The sequence below is a fragment of the Castor canadensis genome, chromosome 3 (genome assembly GCF_047511655.1).
Source record: "Castor canadensis chromosome 3, mCasCan1.hap1v2, whole genome shotgun sequence".
In the NCBI taxonomy this organism is placed as follows: Eukaryota; Metazoa; Chordata; class Mammalia; order Rodentia; family Castoridae; genus Castor; species Castor canadensis.
Window position 1 is genome coordinate 177,222,484 of NC_133388.1, and position 21,669 is coordinate 177,244,152.

General features: G+C 37.4%; 1 protein-coding gene across 9 annotated transcripts in view; it reads right to left on the reverse strand.

The window, feature by feature from the left end:
• The window catches only part of Samd12 (sterile alpha motif domain containing 12), a 412,402-nt gene that overhangs the window by 117,366 nt on the left and 273,367 nt on the right, over positions 1-21,669 (reverse strand). The window contains exon 5 of one of the 9 annotated variants that reach the window (XM_074069100.1): positions 3,573-3,620. The exons of the other annotated variants lie outside the window; for them this stretch is intronic. Coding sequence (XP_073925201.1) covers positions 3,573-3,620 — 48 coding nt within the window. The remainder of the gene's footprint in view (positions 1-3,572; positions 3,621-21,669) is intronic. 9 annotated transcript variants of the gene reach the window in all.

The window sequence follows — 21,669 nt, forward strand, 5'->3', positions numbered from 1 at the left end:
GTTTATGCTCCCATATTGACATGTTAGCTCAAAGCACTCATGGCATGCAGGTGTGAGAACAGCAGGGAGGAAAATTAGATAATCTGGTGGCAATTTACTAATCTACAAGTGGAGAGAAGGTGTCTGGCTTTCCTGCACTCACATTTTCTCACTTGATCAAGTACAAAACAACAGCTATGACAGGTGAGGTGAGGGTTTTGGAGTTCTTCCAAGATATAAATATGAGACCTGTTCATCTTCCCTCCTTCCTTCCTTCAGGTACCTATCTGCAATGACTCTGCTGGCAACCTGAGAGTATCAAGATGTACCAAGAAGTATGTGAAAATTAACAAAAATTTCTCTTTTTCCATAGAAAACATGTTATATTGGAACCATTTGGGATAGCAGACAGGATATATAATAAGTGGTTTCAAAGAACAATTTGTTTCTTCAGGCTGAAGGTGGTGGCTGGAGTAGAGATGAGGTGGGGAGTACCAGAACATACACCATTGCAAAGAACAACTCCTGTGCCCATTTATTACATTTTCTCTTAAGTAAACTATTCAATCCCCCTAGTAGACTCTTTAATATGATTTAACGAAAAGAAAAAATGCTCAAATTTGAACAGGTTTTTACTTGTGATAGTAATTTAGCAATTACCTAGCTTTCAAATGTGACTTGTTATATGTAGAGACTGGTATGGGACAGGACGGAGACAGAGGAAGGAAAGAAGGGATCACATGTTGATAAATAATTCTGAATTTTTACTAAAGATTAAGGTGAAGTTTCTTGAGTTGATATTTGTCTTTCATCTTGCTGAAATGGAAGTGTCATTCCAAACATCTTCAAATGTCCCTATTTCAGATCTCATTAACCTTAAAATCAAGTAACAGAAGCAAAATATAGGCTTTTCATTTTCTAAAGAGTTTTCTCCTATATGTACTAAACTATTTAAAACTATAATTTTATAAACTAAATGAAATCTAAATATTATTCAGGAGAATGTATCTCTAGTGCCAATGGAAACCTGAAGATATAAAATACACCAGCTTTATTATTTTACTTTTAATTTAAAAAAATTATAGATTCATAGAAAGTCATGGAAAAAGGTACAGGGAAGTTGTGTGTATACAAAACCTAGGAAATTGATGTTAGTACAACCTATGGTTTTACAAGCCCTTGTATATGTGTGGTTCTATGGAGTTTGATTATTTTATCATCACAACCAGTAATATGTTTTCCATCTATATAACTTTGATAATTCAAGAATGTTATATACATAGAATCAGACAGCATATAACATTTTGAAATTGTTTTTAACTCAGCAGAATTCCCTTGAGATCATGCCTATTTGTGTCCTTTTCAAAAATTCATATGTTTTTATTCTAATGCTCAGTACTGTATTTAAAGATAGGGGTTTAAAAAAGTAATTAAATTACACTGAGGTCCTTGGGGTGGGCACTAATCCAAAATTGTTGTAATCCTTATAAGAATTGGAAATTTGGGCTCAGACACACAAATACAATGTGAAGACAGGGAAAACATGGCCTTCTACAAGCCAAAGAGGAAGGGCTCAAAAGGAATAATCCCACAGACACGAATATCGAATCTCCTGATTTGTAAGAAAATAGATTTCTGTTGCTTAAGATATCTAATCTGGGGTACTTTGTTATAGGAATTCCAGCAAACTAGTACAATATACCATGCATCCCACTCTAAGTAAGTACCAAGACCAAGGACATATCCAGTTATATTCAAAGTAGCACTTTTTACAGAGAAGTCTCAAATTGGAAACCGCTTCAATACCCATGAACTGTGGAAGATGTAAATGTACTGTAGTATATACACACATTGAACAGTTTAGAGGATTGAATGAATGCTCTCAAACTACAGACAACAAAATGAATCTCACAAAGAAAATGCTGAATGGAAGACATGGACACCAGAGTATATACTGTATGACTCCATTTATACTGAGTTTATGAAAATAGAAGATGCTTTTCTTTACTATGAGAATTTAGCATCCTATTTGCCCTTTGGGGGATGGTGGCTGAGAGGGCGCAATGAAGGGGGCTTCTGGAGTGATACTAATGTTACAGTTCTTGATTTGCTAGTGACATAGGTATATTCAATTTTCCAAAATCCGGTGAGCTGTACAATTAATATAGCTATACAGAAAGTCTCATATTCAACAAAAAAGTTTTAGAAGGAGGTTTGCTGTAAAGAAGCTGGGCAGAATTTCCTCATTCCCTTAAACTGCTTGTTTTTGCTTGAGATAGAAAAAAAGAAGGCACTGATTTCTGTCCCCCAGTCTGGTGAGAGGGTTTCAAGGGAGAATCACACAAGGTGGCATGTCTCTGGGGCTAGGAATAAAATAAAGAATATAAAAAATAAAACAGAGCTGTGTCCTGATAACTGTTCTGTGGTAGGCTAAATGAGAGACCTTAATGCTAAGGGCAGTCTGCTCTCAAATTTGTCACACATTAGCATTTCCTGTGGACCAGACCTGGGCCATTGTACATGAGCAAGCTGGTGTTAAAATAACAAAATTAAAAAAATTTGTATTATGCTCATACAGCTTATACCTAGAATGTTTACTTCTGTTCCAGTTTTGCATATGTTCTGGAATTTGGACCCATTCAAGTCTACTTTTTCAATAATATAAATCAGGAGGAACTGTTTATTCAGTAGAAGTAGGGGTGCTGGAGAGAGGGAGCAACTGAGGTAACCTCAAGAGATCAGGAAAAGACATACAATAATAAAACACAGATGCAGGAGGAAAGAGTAGGCTTGGTGGTTGAGGCAATATGTGAGTTTAACTTTGGTGTGCTGAGTCTGAGGACTCTCTGGGATATGAAGATGAAAACTGTTTTTGGACAGTTGGGAGTTTAGGAATGAAGTATAAAGAAGTAGCTGGGATTAGCATCATCAGTACATTGATGCAGTGGTTGTCATAATAGTAGATGTGATTTACCAAGAACACTGAACAGACTTTTAAAGGAGTGACTAGTTTGAGTTCAAAGAAAAGGGGAAGAGAGAAGCACAGGAAATTCCCTTGAAGAAAACAATGATCAACTGCTACAAAATTCTAAAAATGTCAGAAAAAGGAAGTAGTCAACAGTCCTGATTTAACTGTGGACAACCTCAGTGATATAAGAGTAACTGTCTTGTGAATGGCTGAAAACAGAGGACAGTGTGAAAAACTGGACCTGAAAAAGTACAAACAACCCTAGACTACTCTCAATATATGATAATGTGGAGAAAGAGGTCAAAAACTTAAAGATCAAGGGAAAGGATCCTAATTTTTTTGTCATGACTGCCTTTGGTAGTCTGATGAAGCCTATGGATCTGTTCTCAAGAATGTTAAATGCAAAAAGGAAAATATATGATTACAAAATGAGCTAGTTATATTGACACACATGAAAATAGTTTTAAAAAAAATCTGTGATAGAACAATACATGTGCATCTTTACCAGTGTTTTAAACATCATATTTATTGTCAGGAATAATAACTACCATAATTTGAAAGAAGTGATGACTGCAAATGATATGTCGAGATATCACTGACAACTGTTAGTGATTTAAAAAATTACCTGTGATTCTGGTGGCAATGTCACAAGAAGAGTACTGAAGTTTTATACCTGTATTCATAGTAGAAAAATAAGTTAAATTTCAGAAAAAAATGATTAAAATATTCTGTTCAAATTTATCATCTCCCTGTAATTCTATCCATGATTTCCTTGTAGGAGGGAGGGATCTCAGGTTAAGGACCCCTTGCTAAGGGAAGAGAGATGGTCCTTCTCTTCCTCTACTCCTTTTGGACAGAATAATTGTTTACGGATAAGATGGAAGTTTAGACTCCTCCTCCCCTTATCACCTTTTGGATAGAAGAGCTGTCTATGGGTAAAGTAGAAGTTTGGGCTCCTCCTCCTCATTATTTATGGACAGAGTGGAAGTATACTTGCATGGCAGTGTGACAGTACAATGCTCTGGGGTAGTGGAAGACTTGGAGCTAGACTTTGGGGTTAAACATTACTGTTTATTAGCTGAATGACAGGTCAGTTATTTAACTATGTAACTTCTCCATGTCTCACTTTCCTAATTTGTAAAATGAAGATAATAATAGTAACTAAATGGTTGTGAGAGTTAAGATAGAATATTTTATTTTTCATCTTTACCATCTCCAGTCATTTAGTATTCCTGGCTTCATGGGATCTTCAGGTCCTGAAAGTAACACATTCTTCTTTCTTGCAAATCACTGCTCATCTTGTGATTTTCTGTGTAGAAGACTCTCCCCATTGTTCTTCACATGACTGACTCCTTGCCCACCCGGACTCAGTTTAAGTACCTCTTCCTCAGAAATGCTTTCACAGATGCCGTCTCTGAAGTAGGTCTCCTATCATTATTCAGCATCCTTCATCACAATTTCTAATCTTTTTGCTAGTTTTCACAGTGAATTTCATAATAGCTAGATCTGCATTTCATTTGTCTTGATCTTCTCTGTAGCCTACTGCCCCACATAACCATCTTTTTGTAAATATTCACTAATGAGCCATTCAACAGGGAACAACTGAAGCTAGAAGAGGGACCCCTGGGTGCATCTGCACCTGTAGATAGGGCATCAGTTTATTAGTCTGTTTCCAGTAATGGTCTGAAGTAGGGGAAATCCAAACATAATTGCTTCCATTAAAAGATTTATAAGGTAGCATTTAGCCTTTCTTCAAGTACCAAAAGGACCCTCTCTTTTTCCTAGGCTGAAGTAAGACATGAATATAAAATTCTAGGCTCTAGTGTTCATATCCACATAGGCAGTACACATGATATTCACAGGTACTGTTTCTACCAAGCCAGTAGTTTGCTATCAAGTGATGGAAAAGGTACTGATCTGGCACACTTCTAGTTGTGACGTTCATGTTTAACAGAGTGATTTTACTCAAATCAACCTCTTTGAGACTTGGGTTTTTCATTGGACAAATGGCAATTTAAAAATACTTGCTGTGGCAGACACTGCTAACTATCCACTAAATCCATTCTTTCTTTCACAAATCTAGACTACCATTTCAAACTTCCCTTGAGGCTGGTGTGTTTATGTGATTAAGGTCTTGCCAAGGGAACATTAGTATAAGTGACATTTGTAACCTGTTTACTTCCTTAAGGCCCTTTTCTTTTAGGGTAGCTCCCTAAATGACTATGTGGAACAGCCAGCCACTGATCTGAGCCCTTCAGCTAGAAATTTTACATGACAAAGAACTAAGCCACTAACTTTTTGGAGTACATTTGTTATAACAGCTAGTGTTTCTATGACTAAAACACATATTCCATCTACTTCACAGGACTGTAAGAAATAAATAGATGTAATGTATGGAAAATAGCTTTGGGAGTTTAAAAGGGACAATAAAAATTTGTCATCATGATTATTAATATAGAGAGAACAAATATCTAGTATAATGTCTGACAAACAGTCCAATGTTTAATATTTATTTATTGAATGAATAAATGAACATCCTTCCATAAAAAAGCCTGAGATGAAAAAATTCTACATAACACAACAGCACTGGCAGTTATTTGCTTGCATAAGGAAAATCTTTTACTTAGATTCATTCAAGTTGAACAAGCCATTTGGATATGTGCTTTCAAGAAGAGTCTTGTCTTTTAAAATATGTTTTCAATAAAAGATATTATAAGGTACGGAATATCTACCCTTAATCCCACCACACAAACACAGCTCTTTCATTTTTGACTATTGCCTTATTTTATTTTACATGCATATCTATTTTTCATAGTTATAAATATGTTTCTTCTTATTATTTTAAAATACACTTTAATTTGTATTTAGTAAGGAAAGAACTACCTTGGTAATTCTCCAGAAGTGATTTCAACAAAGAACCACCTAATATTTCTAACAGTTCCAATTTAATTTTGCCAAGGGGTTCCATTCTTATTAAAAACCATACCACGGACAGAATATGTTTTTCATAAGAAAAAGCATGGGGGTGTTAATTCTCACTACAATTCACTACAGTTGGGGTGATCTAGATTACAAATGTCACAATTTCTCCACTTTGTATTTAATAGCTAACTGTGGGTCTTACAAAGATCACATGAAGGGCAATTGAGTACCTATGAACTGTAATATTAATAATGAATTCAATAATTAATTTGGCAAATATTTATTGAGTACCTACCATGCCTCAATAGTGTGTGAAACATAAGGAATAAGACACCCTTTTAATGGTTTACATATAGTAAGTTTCGGAGACAAGAAGACACCACAGTGAGTTTGAAGTATGGAGAAGGCTGAGGAGACACCAGCAGAATGTGAGATGTGACATGTGGCTTGAAATTAGTCAGGCAGAGGGGTAGAGTGGAGCACCAAGGTCTCCAGACACATGGACAAGAACAGAAGCAGGAAAAAACATGTTGTTCATGTGTTGCAGATTATTCTACCTGACTGGACATTAATAGAGTCCAGTGGAGGTGAGCAGATGACAATGGAGCAGCAGGCAGCAGTCAGATCATAAAGAGTGGATAAGATCATCAGGCAGTGATGGTGCTTGTTCTGTGCTGCCTAGGACAACACCTGACACATGGGCATTTTATCCGTATTTGTGGAATGGATTAACCTGCACTGTGCTATGCAGGTGACTCACTGATCATCATGGTGATTGATACATGGTTGGAAGGAAACAGCTGCTACTTCTCTCTTTCTAGAGACTGCATCTGGAGTGGTACTCATTTTTATGCTGGGCATGCCTCTTGACCACAACATGATGTTGTATCCCTTATATAACTATATAACTATCTTATAAGTTATAACTATATGCATGCACAGCAAAATGCTAGCCATAAATTAATAAGCAGCTATACCATGTCACATACACATTGTGTGTGTGTGTGTGTGTGTGTGGAGAGAGAGAGAGAGAGAGAGAGAGAGAGAGAGAGAGACTTTAAGATCTACTCCTATACTCCTAGCAAACTTCAGCTAGAATCATTCCTTGGTGTCCATGTGGATTGGTTCCAGTACGCCTCCCCTCAAAACGGATACCAAAACCTCAGATGCTCAAGTCCCTTATATAAATTGGTATAGTATTTGTATATAATCTATGTATATACTTTAAGCCATCTCTAAATTACTTATAATACTTAATACAATGTAAATGTTATATAAATAGTTATTATACAGTATTGTTTAAGGTATAATAACAAGTGAGTGTCTCTGTCCACAGGTGGTTAGAATTTGTGGATGCAGAATATAGATTCAACTGTAATATTAATTATAATTACAATTACCATGCAGTACAGTAGGCTCTCAGATCATCTTATAACTAAGATGAGCTAAGTTTGTATCCTTTGACTAACATCTCCCCATTTCTCCCATCCCTAGACCTTGGTAACCTTATCCTTGATTATAGGCCTGTATTTGAAATTACTTTTAGTTCAAATTGAACACCAATGATGTAAAAGTACCAGAAATCTTACTCTCTAGGGAGATGAAAGGATTAATAAACTTAGTCTAGCAATACTGAGTAATTTAGAAACAAAACTAGATTTGACTCACCAGCAAGGTAGCTTAATTTGGAAATGCTTTGCCTCTGCTCTGTTGGACATACTAAAAATTCATGGTGCTGCTGAATCCAAGGAGGGAGCTCATGGATTCAGCCGTTTGAAGAGTAATATGAAATTAAGGAGAGAATGCAATGTGTGATCTTATTTAACCACACCTGGTGCTTCAATTTCTCAATAACAGCACTTTTCTCCACCATGTCAAATTGGATAACACACACACACGCACACATACTCTCACACGAATTATAGATATAACATGGATTAACTCTCTCATGCCTGCTAATCAATTGTGAGGATCTAAAATGCAAATGGCAATTGAATTTTTCTCATAAAGAACTAGGGAGCAATTATTCCAGGAGCTAGATCAGCACACAATTGCCACAACTGAGGGGGTAATCAGTGAAATGTTACTTTCTTAAGGAAGTTCCAGGCCAGGAACAGCTTGGGAAGAGTATCTGTTTTTATGCCAAATGTATGTTCTTAGTCATATTTTCCTTCTGATCTGATGACAGTAATTTGTGTTTCTTTAGATTTCCAGGAGGATGACAGGTACCAAGATGAGGGAATGGGAGCTACTTCAACCTGTTTAGGAATGTACACTTGTGAGAAACTTTAAAAGTCTAATAAATCTGAATCTGAACTGATTCTTAGTGGAGATCACAGTCCTTTCTCTCCTCTTTGACTGCCCAGGTAAGGAGCTTTTACCTTATAGCATCTGGGATTTATCTTGAGTATCAATTTAATTCTGTAGGATCTGTGCATATTTCTTTCCATGGCTAGTCAGACACTTTGTGGAAATGGGGTGCAAAATGGCTTACAAAGAACTCCAACATGATGAAGAAATGGCTATTGTATTAAATGTTTTATTATTTTGGGTGGCGAGATTCTTTCTTCATAATCCCACCTTAGCAGGAGAAAACAAATGCTTGGGTATAATTAGTTTAATCCTGTCAGCCTTACAGCATATGTACAATGAAGAAAATCAAAGATGGAAACAAGTAGGTAATAGCTATTTCAGCCCCTTCCATAAAGTGACCATGCAGTGGCCTGTAAATGTGCACGTGGTTCCCCACAGATGCCCTGCTAGTTCAGAGATTGGTTGAGACAGATTGACTCAGTAAAGGGAATTGTGTTGGGAATACACGAATGGACTGTCCAGAATTTTAAAGTGAATGATTTTTCTAGGGGCACAGGTTTAATTCTTTGTTTTTGAAACAATCTCCTAAAAAATAATTTCTACTGTACTGTGAGAAATCCAAGTAATTGAAAGACCTCCTAGTTTCTCTTTTGCTTTTGAAAACCCATCTCTGAAGCACTTTACCACAGTGTTTTGTGATCTCCTGATCTCTTGTAAGATTGGTGTCTTCTTGAGGGCAGCAAACCTGACCTGTTCATCTTGGTCATCTATTCCTGAAGCAGAGGATATTGTACTTTTGATACCTCTTATAGGTATCAATAAACAGTTGTGAATTGAACTGTTAGTTATTTCAGATGGCATTATTTTATAGAATTATCAATATTCTCTGTTTCCCAATGTATGGAAAAAAATGAATAGATGTCAGAGTAAGGGTTGGAATGATGACTGAAGACCAAGCAAAGTTTTATTGAAATTAACTCTGATATTAAAAAAGAAGGACTGAACTGAAGATGTATAATTATTTTACCAGGTGGTACATTCTTCTGGCTCCTTCTGGGTTCTTGGACCCAATATTTCACTGTCAAAAGCGTGGGTGAGACTGGCAAGATGGACTGAGGCAAGAGTGACAGAGCTTCTATCAAGATTCTGAAAGCTCCTATTCAGAAGACAAATCTCCAACTTGAACAGTTGCAAATGCCAGAGATGTCTTTTACAGTTGCCAGATCTACTTTCAATCTTCTGAGTATGACATGTTTTCATCCACTTAGACTCTTATTATAGATCCCATATAGTTACAGTCAAATCTATTATAATGCAACTGGCAATTAGCATGTACTAATCATTCTCGATTATATTTCAGTTCAGGGACAGCACAGACTTCTCCCTTCACCCTCTCTTCAACAGTGGATATGAATACACCTCCCCATCTCCTTTAAGCCTTGGAGAAACATGCCCTTAATTTTAGGATAAAACTCAAGTCCTGACCATGGATTTCTACAGCTCTGCACAGTGTGTTGCTCTCCATCCTGGGCCACTGCCTGCCCTCCTTATTATGCCCTTCTGCTCTTTTATTCAGTTTGTCAGTTTCTTCCAAGTCTCTGGGCTTTTCCTATAGCTGTATCCCCTTTTATGTTGTTGTTCTCCTGGCTTCTTTGCTTTTCATCTTTATCAGTTGTGGGTCAGATTATTGGTCACTTCTTTAAAAATTACTTCTAGGGCCCATAGTTTCAGTTCCTTCCTCATAAAATTGTAGGTAGTGTTTTCACAATTGCTATTTGGTAATTTTTTTGCAATCCTTTCTTGCTTAGGCAAGCAACACACAGGAGGTACTTAATAATATTTGTTGAATGACTGAAATCAACTTGAATTGACTACAGATTTGAAGCACCTGTGGTGTGATGCAGTGCATAGTGGGTGGACTTTGGACTGTGCTTGGATTTAGCTTCTGCCCTTGACAATGAGAAGGACAAGTCATTTCAACTCACTGTTCTCATCTGTAAACAAGATGGTACCAATTCTACCTCTGATGATAATGTATGTACATAGAGATGCTTGAAAATGGTACTTTGCTTTGTCACAATCATACTACTAGAAATATTACCCCATGTGTAATTCTAGCTATCCTTACTGTGTTTTGAAAGCAAGCTTCCTGCCTTGCTCCTTTCTGAAATCCAAAGAAGCAGGAGCAGGAAAAGCTGTTCCTCAGTGCTGACCTAGGCTGCTGACAAAACCATGCTATAAGGATCTAGAAACCCCCATCAGGTGCCATATAGATAGTTTCAAATTGAGGGGAGACAGGTTATCCTGACAGTGGAGAAAAGTTTTTTGGTGAGAGCTTAAGTGGAAGAAATATTAAGAACATTAAAAAAAATCACTAAATTAGGAAAATGGGTAAGATGAGGGATGAAGGAACGTGACATCTCATGGGGTCACCTTTCCACTGCAGACACGTACCTTCTAAAGTCACTTGTAGGGAGAGCAGGGACAACGAGCGGCCATCCTTAGCAAATTGTTTTCTTATATGGTTTATTTTTAATTTTTTCTTATTGTGAAATTTAATATGTACAAAGGTGTTATTAATTGTGCCAAACCCTGGGTTTGACCTCCAGTATCATAAGAAAACAAAAAAGAGTTATTAATATCATAGTTTAAACTATAATTAAGTCAAATTAAAACTTAGAGTGTATAATTGCTAAAAATCACTATTAATTCACTATTTTAATCACTATTAAAATCACTATTAGTATTGCCATTAAAAGTTACAGTCAGCCAAATACTTATGTACCAACCACTGAATTCAGAAGTGAAATATTAGCAGGTCAGGGGTGCCGCCCCCGATCTCCCTTCCACCTCTACCTGCAATAACTACTATGCTTCTTCATTTAATGGCTTAAAAAATACTACCAGGTGTGGTATAGGCCTGTCATCCAAGCAATTAAGAGCTGGAGGCAGGAAGCTCATGAGTTCTAGGACAGGCTGGACTACAAAACCAAACCAAAAAAAAATCAACTACATCTATATTCCTAGTCCTAAACAAGGTTTTTCCTAGCTTTGCCTGTTTGTGAAATTTATGGGAATAGATTATACTGAATGTCTTTCATGATATGAATCTCCTACTGAGTTTTGTTTTAAAAACTTGTCCACATTGATAGATGTGGATAATTAGGCATGATATTCCATTGTATAAACATACAATAATTTATTTAACCATTCTGCAAATGGATGGTGGGCATATCTTCAGTTTTGGATGACTACTTGTCTGTCTCTGTGGACTCACTCTGACATGTAGGTGGAGGTTATTAATACTGAAAGCTGAGATATGGAGACAAAGGTAGTCCATTGGAGAAAGAAAAACATCTTACTTTTATGGGACAATGTGGAATGTGAAGGGCAGGGAAGAAAATGTATAAAGCTCAACCATATAAAATTTCTATAATGGTGGGGGTTTTCTCTCTAACCCAGTTGTCACCAGTGTAGAATTAGACAGGATACTGTGCAACTCATGTAAGTTCTTCCCAGCTTACACAGGTGGACATTTCATGTAAAGTACTAGGTGCAGCTACACTGGGCACTAAGAATAGAGGGAAAAGTGAAATGTGCACAAGATACTTTAGAGATGGCTCTAAAGATCAGAGTTCCTGGATACATAGAAAATGCTAGAGTATAGGTCTAGTGCTGCAGGTCATGAATTTGGCTCCTCTCCATTCTCCTCAGCTGCTGAATGACAAAATGTACCATATCAGTGCACATCATGCAACTCCAACAGAATGCAACGGAATGCAGGAAATCATCTCAGGGGCCACTGAACACCAAGTTACCAGATTGGTCCCCAATATGGAATTAGAGAAGTTCCTCAACACAAAAGAAGGAATAAATATAACACCCCAAAGAAGAGATTAGTACACTTTTGAAAAGATTTACCAAAAGGCTAAGAGTGTATCCTGAAGGTGATCAGTCAAAACACAAGCCTGCTGAAAGATAAGTAATGAAGCAACAGATTAGGATAAAAAGGGGTCTTATAAGCAATTAAATAATTCTACTGTATCATATGCAACTACATGAAAATCTGTAAGATGATAATTATCCTTGAGTCAAATGGATTAGACTAGTGAAGTAGAATAATGGTTCCAAATCTAGAAGATCATCAGAAGTATGAAGAGTGTGGGAGACAGACATTAACATATACATTTCTATGGGCAAAGGTGGGAGATTTCAGTTTGGTGGGCTTTGGGTACGGCTAAGAAAACTGCATTTATAAAAACTCCCTGAGATAATTCTGAAAATCAACCTGGTTTAAAAGCTATTAGGGTAAGCACAAGGCCAGGTGTGGTGGTGTATGCCTATAATCCCAGCTACACAGGAGGAGGTAGGAAGATCACAGTCCAAGGCCAGTCCTGGGCAAAAATGTGAGATTCTGTAAAATAACTAAAATAAAGAGGCTGGGTGTGTGACTCAAGTGATAGAGTGCTTGCCTAGCAAGTGCAAAGCCCCATGTTCAAACCCCAGTACCATCAATTTAAAAAAAAAACTGAGCACAAACTTGAAACAATCACCCAGAGTACAGAGGCAGAAAAAATACAGATGAAAAAAATGAAGAAGGAAAAAATGGACTAAGTGCATGGACACAGTACATGCAGCACACAGTTGATGGGAGTAAATGAGGAAGCAGTCAGAATTCCCCCAAATAGAAGCAATGCCAAAATGCATTTGAAGAAAATCTTTCTGAAGTGAAAAAAATAGCTCTAAAAGGTTTTATTGTGGACAGTGAAATCTGAATAAACATTTAGGTCCAATGAATATTAAATCTATAAGAAGATATCTCCCAAACTCTAGGAAAAAGAACTAGGACTCCTATAAAAGAAGGTAAAATTTATCCAGATGGTTATCATGGAGGAGGGATATCTTACAATTCCTTGACTGTTTTTTGCCCAAAGCTATCAGTAATAAGGCAGGCAAAGAGAAGACAATTTAAGGGCTCTAGAATGCCAACATTCTTTATGGTAACTGTATTAAGCAAGATGTTATGAAAGTCTAAAAGTGTATACATCAAAACATTAACAGTTGGTTTTGCCTAGTGGGTTTAGAGTAACTGTGTTTTTTATTTTTGCATAACTGAGTCCTTAAACTTTTTCTGTTAAGATGATTATATATTATACGTTTGTGCCTGAAAATAAAATACAAACCTAAAATTTCTCTTCCTTCATTTGAAGGAGCAATGACCACAAAGCCACTCATTAGAACTAGAAGTGACCAGCATGGCTTCAGTGGCTAAGATGGTGTTTGCTGTGATTATTCAACTCGTTTCACTAATTTAACTCATTTTGCAAAACACAATGCACAGGTGTCCTTCATTTATGTAGTCACAACACTAATTACTCCTTACAAGTGTGCTCTTCCCTGCTGTCCTCCCCATGAACACTGCAAGATAGCAGGTGCTTGAGTGTGCTGGCTTGTGTCTGTGTATGCAGAGTTTGCAAGACCTTTGCCTATATCCTCTGCCCAAGGTATCAGCCTTCATAAGGTGGCAAGGGCTTACCAATGACACTCCAATACCTTAGCAGAATTTGCTTTCATCTATACTTCAGTCTCAGTCCTCATAATTGCCTCATCAAAAACATCAAACTCTAGCTATAGTGAGCAAGTCACCTCTTGAATCTTGCTGCCATCCTTGGAATTCTTTGCCTTATTCATCTCAGTTCTGGAGTCCCCAGCTCCCTGACCTCTGAACTTTCCCCCTTGCAGGGTAAGTTAGGGGCCCTTCTAGTGCCCTTAGCACTCTCTGTCTATCCTCTTGTCTCATGTGTTATTGTGACTGCTTAGTAATCTGTCTCCCTTAGGAAATGTCTGTCTCAAGGAGGAAAACATGGGATTCTTGCTGGCAGAGAATGTGTGGTATTTCCCTTCTAGCACTAGCTGAATGCTTGAAAAACAGAAGTTTTTCAACAGTAATTGAGAAGTTACTCAACAGTAGTTATCACACTGAAGACCTTTCTGAGTTGATTTACTTCAGCTCTAGCCCCTTCTTCTTTTACTCCTATCTTTTTTCTTGGTGGGAGGGTCAAAGAGGCAACATTTTCTAGAAGCATACTCCTGGAGCTTCTGAGCTTTAGAGTCACTCTCTTCTTGTGCACTGCTGAGATTTTTATGACACAGGATAAGTCGGCAAGGGCTCAGTGGTAAGTTGGCTGTGCTCTATGGCTCCATCCTCTTGTGCTTCTTCTCATCTGCTTCCTACACTAAATCCCAGAGCTCTCAGGGTAGAAAGTGGCACCAAGCTAGTACATGCTACCACGTGTGCCACTTCTAAAAGAGAAGGCCTGTTTACCTAATACCTGATGCTAATGTTGAACAGTCCCAATTTAGAAATTACCTCACCCACATTATCTTTTAGAGGATGAATAAGGAATGATTTTTTTTTTTTACATTTTTACAAATGAGGGCCAAGAAGGAGTGTCCTACTTACAGGAAATGTCAAGGGAGTGTAAAATTGAGCAAGACTCGACTTATAGTAAATAAAGCATTAGTCACTAGGAGCTGAAGAGACACTAAAGAATAAAGATTTATGTACATCATCCTCCCCCAGCCTCCTGTCATCATTGCCACTACTTCTGCTGTATAACTTGTATTCTACCACATTGTATGCAGTGTCCAAACAGCCCAGGTACAATGCATCTGCTGTTTATGGGTGTGTATGTCCCATCCCTTCATTGCCCATCCTACAAATCAGTAATCGCCTATCAAGATGCAGCCCAAATACCACATCCTCCACAAAACACCCTAATTACCTCACCCATAGCAATAGAGAGTCAGTACTATGGCAACAGCTATTAGTGTTTATGTCATTGTATTATAATTTACCTCTTTAAATACTTCCATTTATGTATTTATTCAACAACTTGCTGTTCAGCATCAGGCATGAGTCAGGGAGCTCCTGGAGGAACTGGCCTGTGTTTGTCATTACTGTCACCCTTGACCTCAGTGCTGCACCTGGCATAGACTATGCACACTACTATCTCTTTGGTATGTGAACAAATTATGGAAAGATAAATTCAAGCTTTTTGATATTCATGATTGATTATGCTCATGTCTGTAAGTTATGTAGGAAAGTTACTGCAATTTCTTCTCCCCCTCCCTTTTCTTCCCCTTCTTCTTCCTCCTCCTCTTTTTAAATTGATTACTCCTACTGCTGGGAAGTTCTTCTCAATCTAATCTAATCATATCTCCTATAAGGTCAACCTCCTCGGGATTCTCCCTTTTTTTTTTCTTGAAATTGTGAATGCTGTTCTTCATGACATGTCATAAATTCAAAGTTATTCCAACATTTTCTCAACCAGTCCACTTCCAAAAAACTGTAGTGTAAGGAACTTAGTTAACTCTGCTCATGAAGAACACTTTGCAAGTCTAGAGTTCTTTTAAAAATATTTTCTCCTGTGTGATGTTGAAAGTCTTTGTATCACACTACAAATTGTAAAGACAGAAACTCTCTACCCCTGGCAAAGGCATAGCTACCTCTAAAGCAAGAGGCACTTCTCATACCTCCCACATGAACATAACACACTTCTTCAATATCCCTACCTACTGTGTAACGCTCCTGCTATGACTCAGCTAGCATCCACAAATCTAGGCTTCCCTCCCTTTCCATCTGTGTATGTGGCTCCCTGTAGCTCTCCACGATCCTCATGTTTCCCTAATTCCCTAATAGTGTACAATGCTTAATAGTGTTTTTTCAGGGAATTGTTGCTCATTATTTAGGAGGATGGCTACAAAGCCACTTTGTCCTAAGACCCAAGTATAATGTCAAAAAGCATCTGGCTTAGGAGTTTTTGAAACTGCTAAGTCTTCCACAATCTAATGTGACATACTAAAGGCTTTTATCTTACTATTCTGAGGATGGAAGCCAGCTTCTCTTTAAAGTGTGTGCCAAATCTTCCAGTTACACCATGCTGTCTACTACCTTTGAGACTGATTAGGCATCTGACATTCTCCCCCAACACTGGGGCTGGAGAACACTACGAATGCCAGGTTAGGTAAAAGAGAGAGAAAGAAGTGACATGAATTGAGGGTCTTCTCTGTCTGACAGGTACTGCACATGTTTCTCTTACTCCTTAAAATCACCTCTTGATAAAAGGAGCCCATTGCTTATTTCCATGTTGCAAATTAATTAAATTAGATTTGGCAGATCAGTAACCTATTAACAGTCACATGGCCAGAGAGTGACAGCACAGATATTGGAACCCAACTCTGTCTGACTCTGAAGCCATATTGGATTTTCCTTCTGGGGAAGGTAATTAAACATCAGGATAGGTTATCAAAGAAAGTTGGATAGGCTGCTTTGCTTGAAAGCTTAAAAACAAGCCCATTGTTACCTTTTATGGCTAAGTTGCACACAGTTTTACCTGAAGTCAGGAGTGTGGACAATGTCCTCTTTCAAAGTTTCTTCTGGGTCTATGAGTTTTACGATGATAGACTCTTTATGAATTGAGGAAGACAGAGCCTTAGGCTTCAAGAATTTTATCCATGTTACTCCCCTACTATAGATTAAGGAACAAGACTACACAAACAAGTGGATCTCTAGTAAGTGCTGGCTTGGGTGCAGTAATCCATATTGCTCACCATCTCTGCATTTGTTCATAAGTGACACTGTATGTGCTCTGGGTATCAAGGTATTAATTGATTCACATCCCTTAGAAATAAGGAGTCCAAGCATGCTGTCTTGACATGCCTTCTTTAACCTTATTTCACCTTCTAGTCACCTCCAACTTTTATTTACATAAGACAGCACCTTCATAAAGACAGAACTCATGACTATGAGATTCTAGAATTAAAAGTACTAGAATCTGTTAGCAGAGCAGATCACAAAGGAGACACAACACCTAAAAGCAATGTGAAGTTAATACACAAGACAATTGTGAAACTTAAAAGGACAGAAACAAAGATTACTAAACAACTTCACGTTTTCATGAAAATGTAAAGTTCTTTCTGAATGTGAGTGTCTTCATCCAGAATCAGATGGTACTATGTAATGTGCAGGCTTATAATTACTCCTTATCAATAGTTTCTGCAGTTGCTATTTAATTTTAATAACTTTCATTTGTTTTTTGTAATTTATGTAATTACTTAGACAATGAGTTTGTTTACTGTGGATTCTAATGTTGAATGGCAAAAAGCTACTCTGTAAAGAAGAAAATATCTCTTAATAAAGATGGCATTTTCTTTTCAAGACTTTAAGATAAATTTACTTTTTTTTTTTAAATTTTTTATTTTTTTTTTCATTTTTCTTTTATTATTCATATGTGCATACAAGGCTTGGTTCATCTCTCCCCCCTGCCCCCACCCCCTCCCTTACCACACACTCCACCCCCTCCCTCTCCCCCCCCTCAATACCCAGCAGAAACTATTTTGCCCTTATTTCTAATTTTGTTGTAGAGAGAGTATAAGCAATAATAGGAAGGAACAAGGGGTTTTGCTGGTTGAGATAAGGATAGCTATACAGGGCATTGACTCACATTGATTTCCTGTGCGTGGGTGTTACCTTCTAGGTTAATTCTTTTTGATCTAACCTTTTCTCTAGTACCTGTTCCCCTTTTCCTATTGGCCTCAGTTGCTTTAGGGTATCTGCTTTAGTTTCTCTGCATTAAGGGCAACAAATGCTAGCTAGTTTTTTAGGTGTCTTACCTATCCTCACCCCTCCCTTGTGTGCTCTCGCTTTTATCATGTGCTCATAGTCCAATCCCCTTGTTGTGTTTGCCCTTGATCTAATGTCCACATATGAGGGAGAACATACGATTTTTGGTCTTTTGGGCCAGGCTAACCTCACTCAGAATGATGTTCTCCAATTCCATCCATTTACCAGCGAATGATAACATTTCGTTCTTCTTCATGGCTGCATAGAATTCCATTGTGTATAGATACCACATTTTCTTAATCCATTCGTCAGTGCTGGGGCATCTTGGCTGTTTCCATAACTTGGCTATTGTGAATAGTGCTGCAATAAACATGGATGTGCAGGTGCCTCTGGAGTAACCTGTGTCACAGTCTTTTGGGTATATCCCCAAGAGTGGTATTACTGTATCAAATGGTAGATCCATGTCTAGCTTTTTAAGTAGCCTCCAAATTTTTTTCCAGAGTGGTTGTACTAGTCTAGATTCCCACCAACAGTGTAAGAGGGTTCCTTTTCCCCACATCCTCGCCAACACCTGTTGTTGGTGGTGTTGCTGATGATGGCTATTCTAACAGGGGTGAGGTGGAATCTTAGCATGGTTTTAATTTGCATTTCCTTTATTGTTAGAGATGGTGAGCATTTTTTCATGTGTTTTCTGGCCATCTGAATTTCTTCTTTTGAGAAAGTTCTGTTTAGTTCATTTGCCCATTTCTTTATTGGTTCATTAGTTTTGGGAGAATTTAGTTTTTTAAGTTCCCTATATATTCTGGTTATCAGTCCTTTGTCTGATGTATAATTGGCAAATATTTTCTCCCACTCTGTGGGTGTTCTCTTCAGTTTAGAGACCATTTCTTTTGATGAACAGAAGCTTTTTAGTTTTATGAGGTCCCATTTATCCATGCTATCTCTTAGTTGCTGTGCTGCTGGGGTTTCATTGAGAAAGTTCTTACCTATACCTACTAACTCCAGAGTATTTCCTACTCTTTCCTGTATCAACTTAAGAATTTGGGGTCTGAACCTAAAAAACTAGCTAGCATTTGTTGCCCTTAATGCAGAGAAACTAAAGCAGATACCTTAAAGCAACTGAGGCCAATAGGAAAAGGGGACCAGGAACTAGAGAAAAGGTTAGATCAAAAAGAATTAACCCAGAAGGTAACACACACGCACAGGAAATCAATGTGAGTCAATGCCCTGTATAGCTATCCTTATCTCAACCAGCAAAACCCCTTGTTCCTTCCTATTATTGCTTATACTCTCTCTACAACAAAATTAGAGATAAAGGCAAAATAGTTTCTGCTGGGTATTGAGGGGGGGAGCGGGAGGGGGTGGAGTGTGTGGTAAGGGAGGGGGTGGGGGCAGGGGGGAGAAATGAACCAAGCCTTGTATGCACATATGAATAATAAAAGAAAAATGAAAAAAAAAAAAAAAGAATTTGGGGTCTGATATTAAGATCCTTGATCCATTTTGAGTTAATCTTGGTATAGGGTGATATACATGGATCTAGTTTCAGTTTTTTGCAGACTGCTAACCAGTTTTCCCAGCAGTTTTTGTTGAAGAGGCTGCTATTTCTCCATCGTATATTTTTAGCTCCTTTGTCAAAGATAAGTTGCTTATAGTTGTGTGGCTTCATATCTGGGTCCTCTATTCTATTCCACTGGTCTTCATGTCTGTTTTTGTGCCAGTACCATGCTGTTTTTATTGTTATTGCTTTGTAATATAGTTTGAAGTCAGGTATTGTGATACCTCCTGCATTGTTCTTTTGACTGAGTATTGCCTTGGCTATTCGTGGCCTCTTGTGTTTCCATATAAATTTAACAGTAGATTTTTCAATCTCTTTAATGAATGTCATTGGAATTTTGATGGGAATTGCATTAAACATGTAGATTACTTTTGGGAGTATCGACATTTTTACTATGTTGATTCTACCAATCCATGAGCATGGGAGATCTTTCCACTTTCTATAGTCTTCCTCAATCTCTTTCTTCAGAAGTGTATAGTTTTCCTTGTAGAGGTCTTTCACAACTTTTGTTAGGTTTACACCCTAGGTATTTGATTTTTTTTGAGGCTACTGTAAATGGAATTGTTTTCATACATTCTTTTTCAGTTTGCTCATTGTTAGTGTATAGAAATGCTAATGATTTTTCTATGTTGATTTTATATCCTGCTACCTTGCTATAGCTATTGATGATGTCCAGAAGCTTCTGAGTAGAGTTTTTTGGGTCTTTAAGGTATAGGATCATGTCGTCTGCAAATAGGGATAATTTGACAATTTCTTTACCTATTTGTATTCCTTTTATTCCTAATTGCTCTGGCTAGGAATTCCAGTACTATGTTGAATAGGAGTGGAGATAGTGGGCATCCTTGTCTGGTTCCTGATTTTAGAGGGAATGGTTTCAGTTTTTCTCCATTAAGTATAATGCTGGTTGTAGGTTTGTCATATATAGCTTTTATAATGTTGAGGAACTTTCCTTCTATTCCTAGTTTTCTTAGAGCTTTTATCATGAAATGATGTTGGATCTTATCAAAGGCTTTTTCTGCATCTATTGAGATGATCAAGTGGTTTTTGTCTTTGCTTCTGTTAATGTGGTTTATTATGTTTATTGATTTTCATATGTTGAACCACCCCTGCGTCCCTGGGATGAAGCCTACTTGGTCGTGGTGAATAATCTTTTTGATGTGTTGCTGAATTCGGTTTGCCATTATTTTGTTGAGGATTTTTGCATCAATGTTCATTAAGGAGATTGGCCTATAGTTCTCCTTTTTGGAGGTGTCTTTGCCTGGTTTTGGGATAAGTGTAATACTGGCTTCATAAAATGTGTTTGGCAGTTTTCCTTCCCTTTCTATTTCATGGAACAGTTTAAGGAGGGTTGGTATCAGTTCTTCTTTAAAGGTCTGATAGAATTCAGCAGAGAATCCATCAGGTCCTGGACTTTTCTTTTTGGGGAGACTCTTGATTGCTGCTTCAATTTCATTTTGTGTTATAGGTCTATTCAGGTGATTAATTTCCTCTTGGTTCAGTTTTGGATTTTCAAATGTATCTAGAAATCTGTCCATTTCTTTTAGATTTTCAAATTTATTTGAATATAGGTTCTCAAAGTAGTCTCTGATGATTTCCTGGACTTCCATGGTGTTTGTTGTTATCTCCCCTTTTGCATTCCTAATTCTACTAATTTGGGTTTTTTTCTCTCCTCATTTTAGTCAGGTTTGCCAGGGGTCTATCGATCTTGTTTATTTTTTCAAAGAACCAACTTTTTGTTTCATTAATTCTTTGTATGGTTTTTTTGGTTTCTATTTCGTTGATTTCAGCTCTTATTTTTATTATTTCTCTCCTTCTATTTGTTTTGGGATTTGTTTCTTCTTGTTTTTCTAGGAGTTTGAGATGTATCATTAGGTCGTTGATTTGGGATCTTTCAATCTTTTTAATATATGCACTCATGGCTATAAACTTTCCTCTCAAGACTGCCTTAGCTGTGTCCCATAGGTTCCGGTAGGTTGTGTTTTCATTTTCATTGACTTCCAGGAACTTTTTAATTTCCTCTTTTATTGCATCGATGATCCATTCTTCATTAAGTAATGAGTTATTTAGTTTCCAGCTGTTTGCATGTTTTTTGTCTTTACTTTTGTTGTTGAGTTCTACTTTTACTGCATTGTGGTCAGATAGTATGCACGGTATTATTTCTATTTTCTTATATCTGTTGAGGCTTGCTTTGTGCCCTAGGATATGATGTTTTTTGGAGAAGGTTCCATGGGCTGCTGAGAAGAATGTATATTGTGTAGAGGTTGGATGAAATGTTCTGTAGACATCTACTAGGTCCACTTGATCTAC